Source organism: Microcaecilia unicolor, chromosome 2 (assembly GCF_901765095.1).
Source record: "Microcaecilia unicolor chromosome 2, aMicUni1.1, whole genome shotgun sequence".
NCBI lineage: Eukaryota > Metazoa > Chordata > Amphibia > Gymnophiona > Siphonopidae > Microcaecilia > Microcaecilia unicolor.
In genome coordinates this window covers 323,269,835-323,291,286 of record NC_044032.1, presented here as the reverse complement: position 1 = coordinate 323,291,286, position 21,452 = coordinate 323,269,835, and the positions used below count along the sequence as shown (strand labels likewise).

General features: G+C 44.7%; 1 protein-coding gene across 1 annotated transcript in view; it reads left to right on the top strand.

Moving 5' to 3' along the window:
- ELP1 (elongator complex protein 1) overlaps nucleotides 1-21,452 on the top strand; it is a 1,128,708-nt gene that overhangs the window by 379,602 nt on the left and 727,654 nt on the right. Inside the window, 2 exon segments of the mRNA XM_030194341.1 lie at nucleotides 3,993-3,999; nucleotides 13,125-13,218. Of these exon segments, the coding sequence (XP_030050201.1) occupies nucleotides 3,993-3,999; nucleotides 13,125-13,218 (101 nt within the window).

Genomic DNA, 21,452 nt, shown 5'->3' with positions numbered 1-21,452 from the left:
TTTAAAACTGCCCTAGATATTAATAACTTTCCTTTTAAATAAATCTAGATACTGCCAATAATTATAGCAGTGTAGCAGCTATGTAAAAATGCCCCTCCCCTCTATCAGAGTTTGGCAGGAACAGAAAGAAAGAAAGAAAGAAAGAAAGAAAGACAGAAAGAGAGGTTTCCCAGTGCTAATTAAATTGATTAAGCAACAAGCCTTAAAAATTTAAGACAATATCAGGTAGGTTTCTCACCTAACGCCAGTCAGTCAATTTGAGATGTATGGGATTTAGGGGTCAGAATAAACCTGTCCTTTTAGTAGGAGCTTGGTTCAGTCCCAGCACCTAACGCCAGTCAGTCAATTTGAGAAGTATGGGATTTAGGGGCAGGGCCGTGCCTAGGGTCTCTGGCGCCCCCCTGCAGACTATCAGTTGGCGCCCCCCCCCCCGTGAAAATGATCACGCCCCCCCCCCCCCCGGTGAAAATGATCGCTCACCACTTGCCCACACTGACAGGAATTGTCAGCAATATTCTTAGAAACAAATTGCTATACATTGCAAAATAAGATAGCAGATGTAAATTCTCAAAGTGGACATATTCCAAACGCTAAATGAAAATAAAATGATTTTTTTCTACCTTTGTTGTCTGGTGACTTTCTTTTTCCGATCATGCTGGCCCAATATCTGAGTCTGCAGCTATCTGTCCTCTTAACTCCATTTCCAGGGCTTCCTTTCCATTTATTTCTTTACTTTCCTCCTTTCTTCTTCATTTCTTGCTCTATATCCATTTCCAGCAATTTCTCCTCTCTCCCTGGGTCCTGCCCTCCCATCCATGTCCATTCTTGTCCCTCTCTGCCCTTCCCTCCTCCATCCATAGCCAGCAATCCTCCTGTCTCCCCTTCCCTCCATTTCCAGCAATTTGTCCTCTCCCTGGGCCCCCATGTCCATCCTTGTCCCTCTCTGCCCTTCCCTCCTCCATCCATAGCCAGCAATCCTCCTCTCTCCCCTCCCCTCCATTTCCAGCAAATTGTACTCTCCCTGGGCTCCCATGTCCATCCTTGTCCCTCTCTGCCCTTCCCTGCTGCATCCATAGCTAGCAATCCTCCTCTCTCCCCTCCCCTTCCAGCAATTTGTCCTCTCCCTGGGCCCTGCTGCTGCCCTCCCATCCATGCCTCTCTGCCCTCTCATCCATGCCTGTCTCTCTGCCCTCCCATCCATGCCTGCCATAGGCGGTCGGTGGCCCAACTGTTTGGGGAGGCTAAAGGGGGCGGGGTTAGGGGTGGGCCAGGGGCGGAGCTTACCTCCATAAGTGTTTGACAACACAGAAAAAAAATAAGTAAAAATAAAAGTCACAGTTAATACCTTTTATTAAATTTAGATATTAGATATGTATCATATGTCAAAGAATAAAGTGGTTGCTCAAAGCATATACTAAACACAATCGCTCAACTGCAAAACACTATGCACAACTTTGTGCAAAAACACACTCAGAACCTTACTGTACCATAAATATTACACTGGGAAGACCCTAATACACCAATATACCACCATACGGAACATGCAGACCGTCAACAATATGAAACAAGGGCTCATAATATCATGATACGTGTAGAGCCAAAAAACACCCTTTTAGGGTGGCTAGTGTTCACAATGAGCTCCTTTTATTAACGACCATATGTAGATCCTTCAAGAGGTAGTGTGTCATGATTTACGCTGTACACCCTTTCTGGTGTTTTGGTGCCACATCAGTAAGGCCAACACACAATCTCTCCACTGCAAAACACTATATACAAACTTGTGCAAAACACACTCATAGCCTTACCAAACCATAACAGCACTAATTCCAAGGACAGGACGAGCTACAACCTTTATGTGTGGAAAGGCAGCACTATAATTACACCGGGCTCTAAAACACCAGTACACAACCTAGTGAAACCAAAATAAAACAAAAAGGGCTGCAAATACTTCACGCTAGCAGAATACTGCATCTTGATCACACATGAAAAACACATGGCTTAACAGATATGAAGGCAAAATACAAGAAGTCAGACTCAGCATGCAGCAATACTAGAAACATTGAAACTTACATGCAAAATATCACAGATGTACATTTCCAAAAGCTGACATATTCCAATTAATAAATTTTGAATAAAAAATGTTTTCTACCTTTGCTGTCAGAGCATTTAGTTTTTCTATTAGCTTTGGTCCCAGTGTCTTCTTTCCATTTGATATTTTTTTCTCTCACCATGTCCACCATCTTTCTGTGTCCTTATGCATCCTGTCTACCACCCTATCCTTTCTCCAGTTTCAACATCTGCCCTCAAAGTGTTCCAATCCAGCCTTTAAATTCAGCAATTTCCCCTCCATCCATATAAAGCATTTCTCCTCACTCCCCTCCCCTCCATCCATGTGCATCTACAACCTTTGTCTTCTCTCCCCTCCATCCATGTCCAGCATTTCTCCTCTCTCCCTTCCACTCCATCCGTGTGCATCTCCTTCCTTTATCTTTCCTTCCCCCCCATCCTTGTCCAACATTTCTCCTCTCTTCCCTGCCCTCCACTCCATCCATGTCCAGCATTTCTCCTCTCTTCCCTCCCCTCCATCCATGTGCATCTCCTTCCTGACGTCCCTCCCCTCCATCCATCCATGTCCAACAACTCTCCATTCTCCCCTTCCCTCTCCTCCATCCATCCACCCATATCCTGCAAATTTCCTCTCTCCCCTGTCCCCATTCATCCATCCATGTCCAGCATTCTCCTCTCTCCCTTGCCCTCCCCTCCATCCATCCATCCATGTCCAGGAACTCTCCGTTCTCCCCTGCCCTCTCCTCCATCCAGCTCCAGAAAATTTCCTCTCTCCCCTGTCCCCATTCATCCATCCATAGTAACATAGTAGATGACGGCAGAAAAAGACCTGCATGGTCCATCTAGTCTGCCCAAGATATGAGTTTATCTTGAATTTGTACCTGTCTTTTTCAGGGCACAGACCGTATAAGTCTGCCCAGCAGTATTTCCCGCCTCCCAACCACCAGTCCCGTCTCCCATCACTGGCTCTGGTACAGACCGTATAAGTCTGCCCTCCCCTATCCTAGCCTCCCAACCACCAACCCCTCTTCCCCCCACCTGCTCCGCCACCCAATTTCAGCTAAGCTTCTGAGGATCCATTCCTGCTGCACAGGATTCCTTTATGCATATCCCACGCATGTTTGAATTCCGTTACCGTTTTCATCTCCACCACCTCCCGCGGGAGGGCATTCCAAGCATCCACCAACCTCTCCGTGAAAAAAATACTTCCTGACATCTTTTTTGAGTCTGCCCCCCTTCAATCTCATTTCATGTCCTCTTGTTCTACCGCCTTCCCATCTCCGGATCCCATCTTCCCATCTCCCATCATCCATGTCCAGAATTCTCCTCTCTCCCTTGCCCTCCCCTCCATCCATCCATCCATGTCCAGGAACTCTCCGTTCTCCCCTGCCCTCTCCTCCATCTATCTCCAGATAATTTCCTCTCTCCCCTGTCCCCTCGATCTATGCCCAGCAATTCTCCTCTCTTCCCTGCCCTCCCCTCCATCCATGTCAGCAATTCTCTCCCCTGCTCTGCCCTCTCCCCTCCTGTCCAGTGATTTCTTCTCTCTCCCTGCCCTGCATCCATACATGGCCAACAATTCTCCTCTCCCCTGCCCTCCCCCCTACATGTGGCAGGCTGCAGCGTTTTTGCGAGGCAGCTCTGGCTCTCCCTCCTTCCTTCCTTGGTTCCCGCTCTGGCTCCCCGATCAGCAGCCCCCCCCCCCGCGTGTTTTAACCTTACTCTCCGACGTGGCAGCGATGTCAATCAATGAAGAACGTACAACAGACTCTCTTCCAGCTTCTCTCTTCACACAGTGTCCCGCCCTCGCGGGAACAGGAAATGCATCATCGCTGACGCTGAAGGCGGGACACTGTGTGAAGAGAGAAGCTGGAAACGAGTCTGTTGTGCGTTCTTCATTGATTGACATCGCTGCCACGTCGGAGAGTAAAGGTTAAAACACGCGGGGGGGGGGGGGGGGGCTGCTGATCGGGGAGCCAGAGCGGGAACCAAGGAAGGAAGGAAGGAGGGAGAGCCCGAGCTGCCTTGCAAAAGCGCTACGCTTGTGAGGGCAGCAGGGAAGTCTGAAGTCCACGATTTGGCTGGGGCGCCGGGGCGAGGGTAAGCACCGCGGCGGCGCCCTCCAGAGGTGGGCGCCCCCCTGCGGCGCTTACCTCGCTTACCGCATCGGCACGGCCCTGTTTAGGGGTCAGAATAAACCTGTCCTTTTAGTAGGAGCTTGGTTCAGTCCCAGCGTATTTATGTGTATATGTGTGTGTGTGTGTGTGTGATTCGAATTTGGATACTTGTCTATAATTTTCTTTATGATTTTTATAATCCTTAGTAATTTTGTTTCAATAATTTTTTAATAATAAGTTTTTCAACTTATTTTAATTTTATTTCACATCTTTTTCTACTATTTATCATTTATTTAATATTCTTTAGATACTCAAGTGGAGACTATATGATCATACAGATATTTATTAGGTATATGCCAAATCTGTTTTAACATAAATGCAGCATATATTTCATTGGTTTTTAACTTATTTAATTTACTTTTTTATATGTGTAACATATATAATTTTTGATTAATATTTATTATTATAATACATATTTCATTCGGTTTATCAATATACATACACACACACACACACACATATATATATATATATACACACACACACACACACACACATATATATATATATATATATATATATATATATATATATATATATATACACACTAGTAAAAAAGGCCCGTTTCTGGAACGAATGAAACGGGCGCTAGCAAGGTTTTCCTGGGAGTGTGTATGTTTGAGAGAGAGAGCCAGAGCGAATGTGCGGGTGTGTGACAGAGTGAGACTGTCTGTGTGACAGTGTGTGTGTGTGAGAATGAGAGTGTGTGACAGGGCCCCCTCCCTTGTTCCTAATGCCCCTCACCCCGTTCCCTCCCCTCCTTTTCCTCCTCCTTCCCACACTTTGGGTTCCTTAAGGCTTTCAAAAGTCTATGTACCCCCGTGGCCCTAACGCCCAGTATCCGGATACCCCACCGCTTTCCTCCTCACCCCTCCCCCAAGATGTAATACTTTCACGTACTTTTCATTTTTTAAAAAAAGTGTCCTATCTACCCTGTGTACAAATGCCCGGCATTCAGATTGTGTTCCTCTCGTAAATTTTAATTTCTTTCATTCATTCAGAACTTCCCACCCCCCCCCCCCCCCCCCCCGAACACTTTTGGTTCCTTCAGTCTTTTAAAACTCTCCTATGTACCCTGTGTGCTAATGGCCAGCATTCAGATTGTTCCCAAATGTTCATGTCTTTCAGTGGTTCAGAACTCCCCCCCTCCCCCCATTTAACACTTTCGGTTCCTTCAGTCTTTTAAAACTCTCCTATCAATCCTGTGTCCTAATGGCCAGCACTCAGATTGTTTTGCTTTGCCAAATTGTCTGTCACTGATGTCACTGAGGTCAGAGCATGCCTGCCTAGCAGACCACTTCCGGCAGGCACTGGTCCCAAGCACATCCTGTTGGAGGCGAGAATTATTATATAGGCATATACAGGTTTGTGAATGGTATGTTATTGATCAATATTTTTACATTCATGTTTATTATTTAATTTGTGTAATTAAGTACGTTGTAATATCATTTTGATATTTTAATTTTTTTTTTTTTAATTGAATTGTATTATCATGGTGTTCTATGACTATCAGCCGAGCATGTGATTATGATAATGGAATGAAATTATTATTTTATTTTCATTTGTTTTTATACTTGTTCTAATTGTTATATGATTGTCTGTTTTGTAGCCCCTGATGCAGCCCAGTGGGGCGAAACACGGCCTGTATCGGGCTTGCTAATTTTTATTGACTTGTAGCCATTAAATATTGTTTTCCACATACGTATCTGCTTCGTTTGGTTTCCATCTTGGAGTTTGCAGATCGATTACCCTGCTGTTTTCTTGGATCTTCCTTTTTGGTGTCTGGTGATAATGGGTGCCAGCTTCTCGGGCTGGGGAGCTCATTGCCAGGGACGCTATGCTCAGGGTCTGTGCTCCACTGTGGAAGTGAGATGGTCCATCAATTGCTTGGAACTGAGAGCAATATTCCAGGCTCTTCTGGCCTTCCACAGGACGCTGAAGGGTCTTCCTGTCTGAGTTCTGTCGGACAACACGACAGCAGTGGTCTACATCAATCGTCAGGGCGGCATTCAGTGCAAGGCCCTGGCTGCGGAGGCATCTCAGATCTGCGACTGGACCGAGCGCCACCTAGAATTGCTGTCCGCGGCTCACATAGCTGGTCAGAGCAACATACAAGCTGATTTCCTCAGCAGACATCAGATCGACTCGGCGGAATGGGAACTGGCAGAAGTTTTTCTTGTGCCAAATGGGGGACTCCAGGCTGGGCCCTCTTGGCGTCAAGCGTAAACACCAAAGTCCCTCGCTTTTTCAGCAGAAGGAGTGATCCTCGCTCGGAGGGGTTGGATGCCCTGGCTCAACCTTGGCCCTCGGACCTCTTGTATGTGTTCCCTCCTTGTCCCTTGATAGGGTGAGTACTACTTCGGATTCGCCTGCACCGAGGATTGGTGATTCTCATCACCCCGGATTGGCCAAGGCGTCCGTGGTACGCGGATGCTGATGGATGTGCCTCTTCCTTTGCCTCGGGTTCCGAACCTGGTTAGTTCAGGGTCTGGTGACTATGGAAGATCCTGCCGCTTTGGTCTTACGGCCTGGCGCAATTGAGGGACAAGGGCTATTCTAATAGGTTATTGCCACACTCTTGCAGGATCGCACGCGGTCTACCTCTGCGACTTATGCTCGGACCTGGCGCACTTTGGAGGTGTGTTGTACTCCAAAGTCTATCTCACCGACTCTGGTGACAGTCTCCCTTTTTGCTGGACTTTTTTCAGGACGGGCTACAAAAGGGCTTGGCCTACATTCCCTTTGAGGTACAGTGGCAGCGTTGACCTGCTTCCGGGGGAAATTCTACGACTGTTTCCTTGCTGCTTATCCAGATATGGTCCGATTTCTCAGAGGGGCGCTTCATCCTCCGTCCTCCTTTGCGGTTGCCCTGTCCGGCATTTGAACCTGATGTTGCCATACGAACTTGGTGCCTCATCAGGAGTCCTTGAAGACAAGCTATCAGAGTTACTTACATGCTGTTTTAGTTATGTATTTATTTTTGTTACATGTTGTACCCCGCGCTTTCCCCACTCAGGCAGGCTCAATGCGGCTTACATGGGGCAATGGAGGGTTAAGTGACTTGCCTAGAGTCACAAGGAGCTGCCTGTGCCTGAGGTGGGAATTGAACTCAGTTCCTCAGTTCCCTAGGACCAAAGTCCTTGCAGAAGGTTGATAACATCCCTTTGTTTGGTTATTGCTCCGGTTCAGGGGCGTTTGTTCTCTGTGAGGAAAGTTTGTTATTTTGACTTTCTTATTCACTCTGCTTTGGAAATTTCATATATTTTTTATTTTATTTTATATTATGTTACATTTGTACCCCGCGCTTTCCCACTCATGACAGGCTCAATGCGGCTTACATATTGTATACTGGTACTTATTTGTACCTGGGGCAATGGAGGGTTAAGTGACTTGCCCAGAGTCACAAGGAGCTGCCTGTGCCTGAAGTTGGAATCGAACTCCGTTCCTCAGTTCCCCAGGACCAAAGTCCACCACCCTAACCAGTAGGCCACTCCTCCACTCCTGAAGGCAGAGGGGGCTGGGCATCCAGGAACACCATGTGCTTTCAGTGTTCTCTATCTCCACCTGCTGGTAGGCGGATACAACCCATCAGTTAATGGATTCATCTGCTGTGACTAAAGGAAAGAAAATTATCAAGGTAAGAACCTAATTTTCCCATCTGTACTTCAGGAAGCAGGTGAAAGCTTGGCTCTTCAACTAGGCCTTTAATGGAAGAAGTAACTAACTTGTTAGTCTCCCTCACACATACAAGGAGTGACTCGGGCTGCAAATACTGCAACAGGACACGTTTATCCACTCCTACCCTAGCTGAGATAATATTTAACTATCTTTCTGACCTCATGTACAACTTTCTTTAAATCAGTCACCTTACTTTCTAACTCTTCTTACTCTGTTATCTACCGATATGTTCCATCTTTGCTTATACCCTTCACTATCAATTAAAATGTTCTATTATGTATTGTGTTGAAATTGTAAGTAGTATACTATCCAGCTTATTTTCGAAAGAGAAAGACGCTCATATTTTGACCCAAATCGGGAGATGGGCGTCCGTTTCCCGTGGGCGCCCAAATCGGTATAATCAAAACCCGATTTTTGGCATCCTCAACTGCAGTCAGTCACTGAGATGAACAAAGATCACTGGGGCGTGTTGGAGGCGTGGTTATCGGCCGAGGAGAGATGGGCGTTTTTAGCTGATAATCGAAACAAGAAGGGCGTTTTCGACGAGAATTTGGTCCGCTTTATTTGGACCCTTTTTTTTTTCAGGTCCAAGTCCCAAAAAAGTGCCCCAACTGACCAGGTGACCACCGGAGGGAATCGGGGATGACCTCCCCTGACTCCCCCAGTGGTCACTAACCCCCTTCCACCAACAAAAATCCACTTTACAAACTTTTTTTCCCAGCCTGTATGCCAGCCTCAAATGCCATACCCACTTCCATGACAGCAGAATGTGTTCTATCCTCTGACAGCCTTTCCCTGGTTCTGATATGGGTCTCGGGTGAGTATGACACCTTTTCTGTTAAGGGCACTGCAGAGTCACATCAGCAATGCATTGTGGTGGGTGTAGGGTATTGGGCTCCATGATTCCACTAGCTTGTGTTAAATGCTCACGATGTTGGTAGGCTCTACTCCCATGGTGCTTTTCCCTCTGCTTACTGGGTCAGAGTATGCCCTGTTTTGTTTCTGGTAGTCCATGAGGTAGTGGCCATTTGTGTAAGACACTTTTAGATCCCTTTCATGTGTTAGCCAAGTTACAGCACTTAGTTCTTACCTTGAATGTTGCTGAAAGAGGGCATTGTACACCATTCTGCCAGCTCGGACCTACTGCTAATCTCAGTACCAGCGAGACTCGTTGCCAGTGGGGCACAACCTCTGATCTGCAGTTAACTGTGAGTAAAGGTGCTTACTCAAATAAAGGACGTTTTCAGCGAGATTAGTCTTCAGGTGTGAACTGCTGTGCCAAGGTTATACAGCAGCAACAAGTCCTGTCCCTGGAGCACTTTTAGTGGGTACTGCAGTGCACTTCAGGCAGGCAGACCCAGGCCCATCTCCCCCTACCTGTAACACTTGTGCTGGTAAATGGGAGGTCTGCAAAACCCACTGTACCCACATGTAGGTGCCCCCTTCACCCCTAAGAGCTATGGTAGTGTTGTACATTTGTCCCTCCCACGACCAAATGGCTTGCATTGGGACGTTTCTGAGCTGAGCGTTGTTAGTTTCCATTATCGCAAAAAAAAAAAAAATGCCCATCTTAGAATGGACCAAATCCATTTGGTCCGTCCAAACCGTATTTTCAAAACGAAAGATGGACGCCCATCTTTTTCGATAATACGGTCTGTCCCGCCTCTTCACATACCCGTTTTCGGAAGACGCCCATGGAGATGGGCGTTCGCGTTCAATTATGTCCCTCTATGCCATACTTTGTATTGTTATTTGAATATTTTTACTGTTGTAATTGCCTATTCATGTTTGATCTATTTTTACTGTACACCGCCTTGAGTGAATGCCTTAAAAAAGGCAGTAAATAAATCCTAATAAATAAATACTGCCTTAAGGCCTTTCTACAGAATAGGGTCACTTAATTCACCTGTTTCATTAAATTGAATATTGTTCAAAATTTCTATGTACATTTTTCTTTATAGTGGTATCTCTCAATAGTGACTCATTAAGATGCCAGAAAGTTGCTGCTCTTTTAGCAGGACCCCCATTGGAATGATCTCCTGCAGACACATAATCAGACCACGTTATATTCTCTATTTGTCTTTTGAGAATCTTGGGTAGCCAGAAGTCATCTCCCATCAGAATATCAATTTGAGAGTAACTCTCATCGACTGCTCTAGAAGTTGGGTTTTGGACCCTCCACAAATCAGATAGGTGAAAGTGTTGCATTAATTTGTGTAGTGCTAGACAAGAATTTGAGCTCTGTGCATCAGACTTAGAGGATCTGTCCCTGTGGGGATGAAGTGTACAATTAAGGTCCTCACCCATTAGAAGATATCCAGGTGATGTTAATTTAAGCTTATCAGTGATCTCATTCCAGTAAGTGTTTTGAGAATTGCTTGGTGCGTATACATTTAGCAGCGTGATCTTTGTATTGTACTGTTCCCCACTCACAATTAAGTACCCACCAGCTTCATCACAATAAGTATCTGTAATTTGAAGGGGGACCACCCTGTGAATCAGTATAGCAACTCCTCTTTTCTTAGTTCCACCCTTATTGGAGCTAAAATATGCATATAGATATTCCTTGTGACCAAGCAATTTTTCCCCATTATTTTGTCAAATGGGTGTCTTATATATATATATATATATATATATGGAATTGGGAGGGAGGGGAGACGCTGGAACTTCCCTTAAAAACATTAATGGCAGAAGGTGATTACCTTGCTAGCGCCCGTTTCATTTCAATGAGGAACGGGCTTTTTTTTACTAGTATGTGTGTGTGTATATATATATATATTTCCAGAAACCCATTTGACAAAATAATGGGGGGAAAATATATATATATATACACCATGTTGTAAGCCAGTACGTATTATGTCCCCCACAGCCCCCCCCCCCAAAAAAAAAACTCCCTCCCCTTACCCCTCCATACCCTTGATGATCCATGTAAACATGGCAGCTCCAGGATTACAATTGTCATAGACAAGTAAAGCATACAAACACTAGTTACTTAACCAAATTTTTAAACCTTTTCTAAATAGCAAGCACTTCCATATGTCAATTGGTGGTTGGATCTTAGATATCCGGATGGGAAAGTCTAATTTATGTTTAATATTAGAGGCTCTTAGGAAGGAGGTCACTCCTCCAAATTCTGTCCATCATTTTAGTGTAATGGTACAGAGGTCTTGAAATAGTTGCAGCTTCAGTGCTTTCCTTTGAATCTCCCCTGATTTCCATGCTGCAGATAATAGTTTTCTTTGAGTCCAAAGCTGGTTATGTAAGCAACTATCTCTTGGTCGATTGTCACGTTTGGGCTTAATGCTTTGAGCTTTTGTCCACTTCGATGACAAGGTCCTTAGCACTGGGAGAGTCGGTACAGTATCTGACAATGGTGGCACGATCACTGAACACAGACTCTGATTCTGATCTCTGGGCCCTGTTCTGATTCTGAGCTGGTGTCTGCTTTGCGCTCCGACTTGCATGGCGCCATTTTACCTTTGTTCTGCACTGCAGCACACGGTTTACTCACTAATGTTTCTTGGTCCACGACTGAAGATTTAGATGACTCTAGCTTCTTTCAGGAAGCCATCAGATCAGCAAGAGTTTTGGCCACTGGAATATTTGTGTTAGATGCCGAGGGGGAAGGCATTTACTGATAAATGTACAACCCCAAGCATTGCTTCAACCCTGGTCTGCCATCTCTGTCATTGATATCACTTCTTCTCCAGTATTTCGCTGACATTAGTGGGCTAAATTAGTCCAGGATATTCAGTGCTAGCCGTGTCCAGGCACTAACACTGAATATCCAGGGATAATAGCACTTGTGCTAGCTGCTGGGGCGTATGCGGGCCCTTGCTGAATATCAGCTGGGAACCACATGAGGGATGCAGGTGCCTGGGTTGGGGTTGGCTGGAAGATGAGGGGGATCAGAAGGGCTGTGTACTTCGATTTAGTGGAGGAGAGGGTCATGTCATCTTGGGCTTTGGGGGGGGGGGGGGGGCGGTTTGGAATAACTGCCTGTTTCTGGGTGGTGTCTTCATGTGCTGCAGGGAAGGCGGTGTATGGTATCGGAAGGGAAATTGGCACACTTATGCCTGGACCTGCAAGTTTTGCAGTTGCTAGCTGATATTGAGTGCCATCACCTGCATAGCTATGCAGACGAATTTAGAACTATTTGAAAACAGTTTTAACTTTGCCGGCTTAGTTATGTGAGTGATGGCACTGGTTTGTGCTGGCAACTGCATAGCTGCTTTCTCCTCCCAGAGTCTGACCCCCGTAATACCTCTGTGTAGCTCGGCACATTCATAGCCGTTTTGTGCCAATATTCAGTGGCACGATCTATTTAAGTGCCACTGAATATTGGTGGCCGGGCCACAGAGTGTGATTTAAGCAGGCAGGAGAGTGCTTAAATCACTTCAAATATCAGTGGACTTAGTTTATCTGCTGGCATAACCCATTGGTGTGGACTGATCTGGCAGGACTCAAGGGAAAGCAATTATTAGATAAGCATAATTAATCAATGCTGCTGAGCTTTTCAGTCCCCTTAATTGTTTTAGTATTTGCTTTATCAGTTGTATAACTTCCACTTCCCTGATCGCAGATTTTCTGTTTTGGTATAAGAAGAGAAAATGAAGTACATTGTACTTTGCAAATAACAGCAAGAAACTTCTTGGGGACAGTTGGTAGGAATGATAGAACAGGTCTGTGACTATAGTCCTGGTTTATTCTAGGCAGGCTGTAATAACCAGCAATTTGCAGCCAAAACATTCCTGTGTCATTTAGAGGAATGTTCGTTTTGTTCTGGGTTTGGGGGGATGTTTTTGTTACGGGACAGTTTAAGCTTGGTTCTGTCTTCCTGAATACTGTATTCGCAAAGAGGGCATCCTCTTAGAGTGTGCACTATTAATGACAAATAGAAAAACACAAACTTTTATATTTTTTTTCTGCTTGGTTTTGTTTCATGATGACATAAAATGACATGGGTTGTCATGACATTTCCCATGTCGTTTCAAATGAATGCACATTCCTAGTAATAACTTCTATTAGGCCAACAAAAGAATAGTCTAGAGATAATCACATGCAGATACTGAAGTCCTGTCGTCTTATATTGGTGCAAACAAAGGCAGCGTGGTCATCAAAAGAATAGAGTAATCCCAGGACTAGTATTGTGATTAAATGATATACCCAACACTCCTGAGGTTGAGTTTGTGTCTCCTTCAGGTAAATGAACTTATGTGGAATTTGGACTCGACCATACTGGCACTTTGGCTGGAAGATATACAGAAGGACGGCAGCCCAAATCTCAACACATACAGTAAGTTGAGCAAGGTCTCATCAAGCCTTCGAGTCACATGTGTCAACTGTATTTCTCAGAGGAAATCCTTATCCCCATACCATGACTTCCCTTCTTCAAGGCTTTGAATTTTTTCCTATCAAGGCCGGCTTAGTTTTGACCTCTGCATCAGTAAGCTAGGGTTGTACTCCATATTTGGGAGTGCTTCACAGGCCATGAGGTGCTGCAGCAGCTACATGTAAAATTAGGATAAATAAAAGTGGGGGAGGGAGAGTACAGAAAGAGTAAGTGACTTCCATGATGCTATTCAATGAGTAAGTGGCAGGGATGTGATTATTTCATATTCTGGTATGGTTCATATAGCACTGGTGCTGAGCCAGGTTGCACTTCCAGCATGGAAGTGGTAAAAAAAAAATCGGTTGATCTGCAACGTATATAGAGATAAGTGTGTGGCATCCAAATGAAGACAGCCTTCAAACAACTCTGAACTGGCATTATAGAGTTCTAGCTGGAGCATGGAATGTTGAATTTAGATGTGTCGAGTTTGGTTAGCTTTTTGGTTAATAAAAGTTTGATATTCCAACAAGAAGGGTCTAAGTGACTTACAGTAAAAAAAGACATTAAAAATAAAATCAGAAAGGAACTCATAATTAATAGGACAGTGGACAAACATGCATACAAATCCAATAAGCAAAACACTCAATACTTCCCGAAAGGAACCCACCCACAGCAGAAAGACAGGGATCAAACAAAAGCCTCATTAAAGAAATGCCTTTTAAGTAGAACTTTAAATTGGGGGGGGGGGGGGGAGCATTCTTTGTATGTGTGTGTGTTGGGGGGGGGGGGGGACCAGGTAAATTGTTCCAAAGTGAAGGAACCAAACAGAAAAAAGCCAAATGGGATTGGGGATACCAGTCTATTAGCATGTTCTGAGGAGTGTAAGGGGTAATTACATTAGCAAGATAAACAGGGTCACCAGTTTGATAAGCTTTGTGTGCAAGAGAATTTTTTTCTTTTCAAAATCCTAACAGGAAGCCAATGAGGTTTGGTGAGTAGTGATGTGGTTCAGTCAAAACACTTAGCATTACAGAGAAAGCATATGGCTCAGTTCTGAAGTGTTTGAAGCCTTTTAATCTTTCAGAGAGGGGAAGTCCAGTGTAGACTACGTTACAGTATCTAGATGAGAAATAAGCAAAGCATGAAGGGCCTTGTGCAGAGAGCCAAAGTCCAAAATGGACCGGATGGTATGAAACAGAGGAAGAGTAGAAAAACCAAGCTGGAGAAACTTAGAAATGTGCTTAAAAAAGAAAAGTTGAGGGAGAGGAAGTGACGTCATGGTGCCTGATGGTGGCTTGAACTGAAAGCTCCCGCACCCTCTCAATGTAAACAGCTGAATTAGCTTCTATCCTGCCTTACCTTCTATCAAACTGCAGAAGTAGTGCTGTATAAGATATTTGCTGACACAATGAGTAAGTCAGCGTCACTCTCCCGTAAAGAGTCTGATCGCCATCAGCTAAAGACTCTGAGTAAGGGCCCTTGGCGCCACGTGTCTCCGCTGCCATGTTTACACTCGGATTCTGAGTCCGAGATTTCACAGTCAGAGCTGGGTTTGGTGGAGGATGCAAGTGCCTTCCCGAGAGGCATTCTGAAAGCTCTTCAAGCTTTACGTGAAGAGATCAAAGTCTCGAAGACCGAAATCCTGGAGAAAATGGATGCCCTCGGTTCTGACTTGAAAGAATTGGGAGGACAAGTGGAGGACTTAGAATGCCGTATAGAGGAGCAGGCGGTACAATGCTCTGAAGTGGAGTCGAAAGCGGATTTGGCTTTGGATCAATATGGTGAACTTCAATACAAGGTTGACGACCTGAAAAACTGTGGCAGACGGTGCACTCTTAGATTCCGTGCGGAGGTTCTGAGGATGTTCCGACGGTGGTTTGGGTCCTCTGTGCTAAGCTATTAGAGCCGGATACCTCGGAGAGTCCAATTGAAATCGATAGAGCCCACAGGGCTCTTGGCCAGCAACGGGAGAACAGACCGCGAGACATTATAGTGAAATTTGTCTCCTCGGCGGTGAGAGAAAGATTACTACTACTACTTAACATTTCTAAAGCGCTACTAGGGTCACGCAGCGCTGTACAATTTAACATAGAAGGACAGCCCCTGCTCAAGAGCTTTCAATCTAAAAGACAAGTGTGCAGACAAAGTGGGGCAGTCTAGATTTCCAAAAGGTTAGGTGCCGAAGGCAACATTGAAGAGGTGAGCTTTGAGCAAAGATTTGAAGATGGGTAGGGAGGGGGCTTGGCGTAGGGGTTCAGGAAGTTTGTTCCAGGCATAGGGTGAGGCGAGGCAGAAAGAGCGGAGCCTGGAGTTGGCGGTGGTAGAGAAGGGTATTGAGAGGAGGGATTTGTTCTGCGAGCAGAGGTTACGGGCGGGAACGTAGGGGGAGATGAGGGTAGAGAGGTAGTGAGGAGCAGCAGACTGAATGCATTTGTAGGTAAGGAGGAGAAGCTTGAACTGTATACGGTATCTGATCGGAAGCCAGTGAAGATTGCTCCTGAAGGCACGGCAGACCCCTTATGTGGATTATAATGATGCCAAAGTACAGGTATTTCAAGATCTTTCGGCTTTTACATTAGCTCAAAGGCGCTTGATGAGACCAGCACTGGAAGTTCTTAATAAGGGGAAAATAGCGTACAGATGGGCGTTGCCGTTTGCATTGACTTTCACAGTTCAGGGCAAAATGCATCGGGTCCGTCATCTTGTTGAGGCCCGGAAAATATTGCATGTGGCAGGGATGGCTTCAGCCTCGGTCCCTCCAGTGCCTGTTGTCTTATCTGTGAAAGAGCGCTTGCAAATGTGGAAACGGGTGGCTCCAAAAAAGAGGATCTCTTCACAAGGAGACTGAATTCCTAATGTGACTGTTTTGGGCTGTTTGTTTAATCTTGACTAGGGGTTAATAAAAAAGTGGTATGGGTGACTGTTAGTCTGGGTACAACATGGTTGAGGTTTTCTTGTTAATGGGGAGGGGGGTGGATGTTTGGGTGGCAGTGCTTGTATGATAAGGGGGGGGGGAGTAGGATGTTTGTAGCAGATGGATGGGGGTGGTTTGGGTTGCTAAATAGGGTATAGTGATGTTTCTCTTTTTTCTCTACTTTCCCATTATGGTCGTTCTTGTGGCCATTAATTGGTGTCTGGTGGGTTGGGGGGAGGGGGAAGGGCTGTTGGAAAATGATGGTATACTGAAGGGGGGTGGGATTTGAGGGAGGAGGGAAGAGTCAGGGGTGGCATGGGGGAAGGGGGGAGGTGTGGGTGGAAGGTGTTTTTTTTTCTGGGGTGTGCCCTCACTTGCCCATTATGCCATGGGCAGAAATGACTTCCAATTTCATGGTGCTTGAATGAATGTTGATTTAAAGTTCTTGACATATAATGTCAAGGGTCTGAATTCCCCTCAAAAGCGGCAAAAGCTTTTCAAGGAATTGTTATTTCATAAACCCCAGGTTGTCTTTCTTCAAGAGACCCATTTGAGGAAGGAACATGAGAGGTTTCTGGTTCACCGGCAGTACTCACATGTTTTTTTTTTGCATCTGATGTGAGTAAAGTTTCGTTCGCTTCTGAGGGAATATCTTGACATTAATTTAAACTCTGGCCCTTCTTTGGGGATTGTTTGGGATGCTTTTAAGGCAGTTTCAAGGGGATTTTTTTCTAAAACAAGCTAGCACACAAGCTCGGATCAGGTGAAAGGAGGTAGTAGAAAATGAGCAGTTGCAATGTGAAGTTATCAAGCCAACTATATTACAAGCTAAGTTAATCTATGCTTTGTTATGGCTTGCGATATGTTTCTCTACTCAGCATTAATTGAAACTTAGACTCTATTATGGGCAGTTGGGTTTAAGAGAAGGTGGGAAAAATTAACCCTATGAAAGAGACTAGATCACGGACATAACAATCTTATATAGATACCAATGTCCTGTTGGTCAGACCTTGGTAGATACCTTGGTTTCTGAGGGTATTTTCCACTTTTTTCATTGTTGTATGTTCACTCTGTACAACCCTTTAGGTTTATGCTTGGCTGTTTATCAGTCTGTGTACCATTGCTCTTTTCCCAGTGTGGCATTATTTATGTACAGCTTATCCCAGAAATAGTGGATTTTCCCCAAGTCCATTTAATAACGGTCTATGGACTTTTCCTTTAGGAAGCCGTCCAAACCTTTTTTAAACTCCGCTAAGCTAACCGCCTTTACCATATTCTGTGGCAACGAATTCCAGAGTTTAATTACACGTTGAGTGAAGAAAGATTTTCTCCGATTCGTTTTAAATTTACTACATTGTAGCTTCATCGCATGCCCCCTAGTCCTAGTATTTTTGGAAAGCGTGAACAGACGCTTCACATCTACCCGTTCAACTCCACTCATTATTTTATAGACCTCTATTATATCTCCCCTCAGCCGCCTTTTCTCCAAGCTGAAGAGCCCTAGCCACTTTAGCCTTTCCTCATAGGGAAGTCGTCCCATCCCCTTTATCATTTTCGTCGCCCTTCTCTGCATCTTTTCTAATTCCACTATATCTTTTTTGAGATGCGGCGACCAGAATTGAACACAATATTCGAGGTGCGGTCGCACCATGGAGCAATACAAAGGCATTATAACATCCTCATTTTTGTTTTCCATTCCTTTCCTAATAATACCTAACATTCTATTTGCTTTCTTAGCCGCAGCAGCACACTGAGCAGAAGGTTTCAACGTATCATCAACGACGACACCTAGATTCCTTTCTTGGTCCGTGACTCCTAACGTGGAACCTTACATGACGTAGCTATAATTCGGGTTCCTCTTTCCCACATGCATCACTTTGCACTTGGTCGCATTAAACGTCATCTGCCATTTAGTTGCCCAGTCTCGTAAGGTCCGTTTGTAATTTTTCACAATCCTCCCGCGATTTAACGACTTTGAATAACTTTGTGTCATCAATAATTTAATTACCTCACTAGTTACTCCCATCTCTAGGTCATTTATAAATATGTTAAAAAGCAGCGGTCCCAGCACAGACCCCCTGGGGAACCACTAACTACCTTTCTCCATTGAGAATACTGACCATTTAACCCCCACTCTCTGTTTTTCTATCTTTTAACCAGTTTTTATCCACAATAGGACACTACCTCCTATCCCACGACTCTCCAATTTCCTCTGGAGTTTTTTATGAGGTACTTTGTCAAACGCCTTCTGAAAATCCAGATACACAATATCAGCCGGCTCCCCTTTATCCACATGTTTGTTCACCCCTTCAAAGAAATGTAGTAGATTGGTGAGGCAAGATTTCCCTTCACTAAATCCATGTTGACTTTGTCTCATTAATTCATTCTTTTGAATATGCTCTGTAATTTTGTTAATAATAATAGTCTCTACCATTTTCCCCGGCACCGACGTCAGACTCACTGGTCTATAATTTCCCGGATCTCCTCTGGATCCTTTTTTAAAAATCGGCGTTACATTGGCCACCCTCCAGTCTTCCGGTACCACGCTCGATTTTAAGGATAAATTGCATATTTCTAACAATAGCTCTGGAAGCTCATTTTTCAGTTCTCAGTACTCTAGGATGAATACCATCCGGTGCAGGAGACTTGCTACTCTTCAGTTTGTAGAACTGCCCCATTACATCCTCCAGGTTTACAGAGAATTCATTAAGTTTCTCCGACTCGTCAGTTTCGAATACCATTTCCGGCACCGGTATCCCACCCAAATCTTCCTTGGTGAAGACTGAAGCAAAGAATTCATTTAATCTCTCCGCTACGGCTTTGTCTTCCCTGATCGCCCCTTTTACTCCTCGGTCATCTAGCGGTCCAACTATGTACAAAACTATGTAAGCCACTTTGAGCCTGCAAATAGGTGGGAAAAGGTGGGATACATATGCAACTGATTCTTTTGCCGGCTTCCTGCTTTTAATATACCTAAAAAAACTTTTTACTATGTGTTTTTGCCTCCAACGCAATCTTTTTTTCAAAGTCCCTCTTAGCCTTCCTTCTCAGCGCTTTACATTTGACTTGACATTCCTTATGCTGTTTCTTATTATTTTCAGTCGGTTCCTTCTTCCATTTTCTTAAGGATTTTCTTTTAGCTCTAATAGCTTCCTTCACCTCACTATTTAACAACGCCGGCTGTCGTTTGGTCTTCCGTCCTCCTTTTTTAATATGTGGAATATATTTGGCCTAGGCTTCCAGGATGGTGTTTTTGAACAGCATCCACGCCTGATGTAAATTTCTGACCCTCGCAGTCGCTCCTCCAAGAAGTCCCTGTCTATGTGATCGAATCCTGATTGGGAGTACAGAGTCCAAAGAAGAATTAGTAAAATGCAAGGAGGAAATAGTTTGCTTAAAGACAATGAGAGAGGGAAGAGTGAATGTTGACCAAGAAGAACCTTGATGACATGAGGTAGTGTTGGTGGGGGGATATTAGTGGGAGGAAAAAAAACAGAAGAGATGGGGGAAGAGCTGGGAGGAGGATCAGGCCCAGCAGTGGGACTGGTGAATGATTTAGTGTGGGAAGCAATTTTTGGCAGAAAAGATAGCCAAAGTATCAGGAAGAGGAGAATAAGAGTGAGATGTGGAGGAAGTGGGAGTTACATTGTGCTGTAAGAGTTGGAAGTGAGTACGAGAAGGGTTAGAAGAAGAGGCCAGCGTCTTAGCAAAGAATTGACGCTTATCTAGATGCACTTGCCTGTTGTAGATTTTGAGTTCCAGCCTAAAACTAAGCAATGCTGAGCAAGAGCAATGTTTCCGCTGTAGGCGTTTGGCTCTACGGAAACTTTGTTTTTGCAAACAGAGGCCAAGATGATACGAAGGGGCTTTAAAACAGACACAAGAGAAACTACTATGTAAAGGAGCAAAGGAATCTAAGCCTATAATAGAGGTGTTCCAGGCCTTGGCCTGTTCATTAATAGGCAAGGTGAAGGAATTGATCAGAAAACAAAGTAAATAGCGGAGTGGATTGATCAGGGTCAAAATGGGATAAGAATCAAGATTGGTGGAGGGATTTAGGGGAGGAATGATCAGAACAGTCACTGGGAAAATTAATATTGAAATGAGATAAGAAAGTGATCAGTCCAGGCAAGTGACTGACAGCTAAAGCTTCTTCAAATGGGAGGAGACTGTGGTAGTGCTATAACCAAGTCCAGGGTATGACCATCTTGGCGAATTGGGAGCGAAACAAACTGAGTCAGGTGAAGGTCCTCTAAAAAAAAAAAAAAAAAGTCAGGTTTTGATAAGGACAGGGAGGGGTTATCCACATGTATGTTAATCACCCAGAATAAGAGTATGTGGGAAATGAATAGCCGCTTCAGCAATGGTTTGTAACAATAATTCCCAATGCTGAGAATCAGGTGAAGATGGCTGATAAAGTAATACATGAAAAAGATGAAGGTGGTTGCTAAAATTATTCATGAAAAGAAACAAGAGAGGGGATATGAATTAATAAAAGCTCAGGAAAAGGAGAGGAGAGCAAAACAGCTACAAAGGACTGAGGAAATATGAGAGTGAAACCACCACCCTTCCGAGAGGAGCAGCTAGTATAAAAAGATTGGAAACCTGGGGGAAGAGACTGATAAAGGTAGGACTCCTCACCAGGTTTCAGCCAAGTCTGTCAAGGCTAAAACCTTGGATGGAGAGTGAGCCCAGATGTCAAAGATAAGGGGCGCCTTAGAGTAGCGCACGGCAATTCAAAAGACCAAAGGGAACTGTGAACTTAGGGGGTGGAGACAGTTTTCCCAGGAAAGCAAGTTGATAAATAACGTTGAAGAGGCTTTGGAGCTGGTCTGCTGTTCAAAAGGACAGTTACTAATGTGAGTGGAAAGAGGCTGCAGATCCAAGTAAAGAAGTTTCCAAGTTTTATTGTTATTTACTACCCCGCCCTTTGAGAGATCTTCAGAGTGGTTTACAATCAAACATATAAATGGCAAATGACCGACTCACCTGCAAATGTGCAGTACAGATTTCCCTCTCTGTTCTGCCCTCGCGTCAAGACGTGATGACGTCAGAGGGCGGAACAGAGAGGGAAACGGAGTCAGACTGTCGGACGCTGCCGCTGGAGCCTGGAAACGAACATCGCGCGCTCCAACCTCCCCCCTCCCCCCCATCCCTGCCGCCCCCCCTCTGTATCGGGCCCCCTGCACAGGGCGAGTAGGGTAGCTGGAAATCTCGCCCATTTTAACGGGCTTAACGGCTAGTCTAAAATAACATACATAGTTTACCAGATCTTGTTATACAA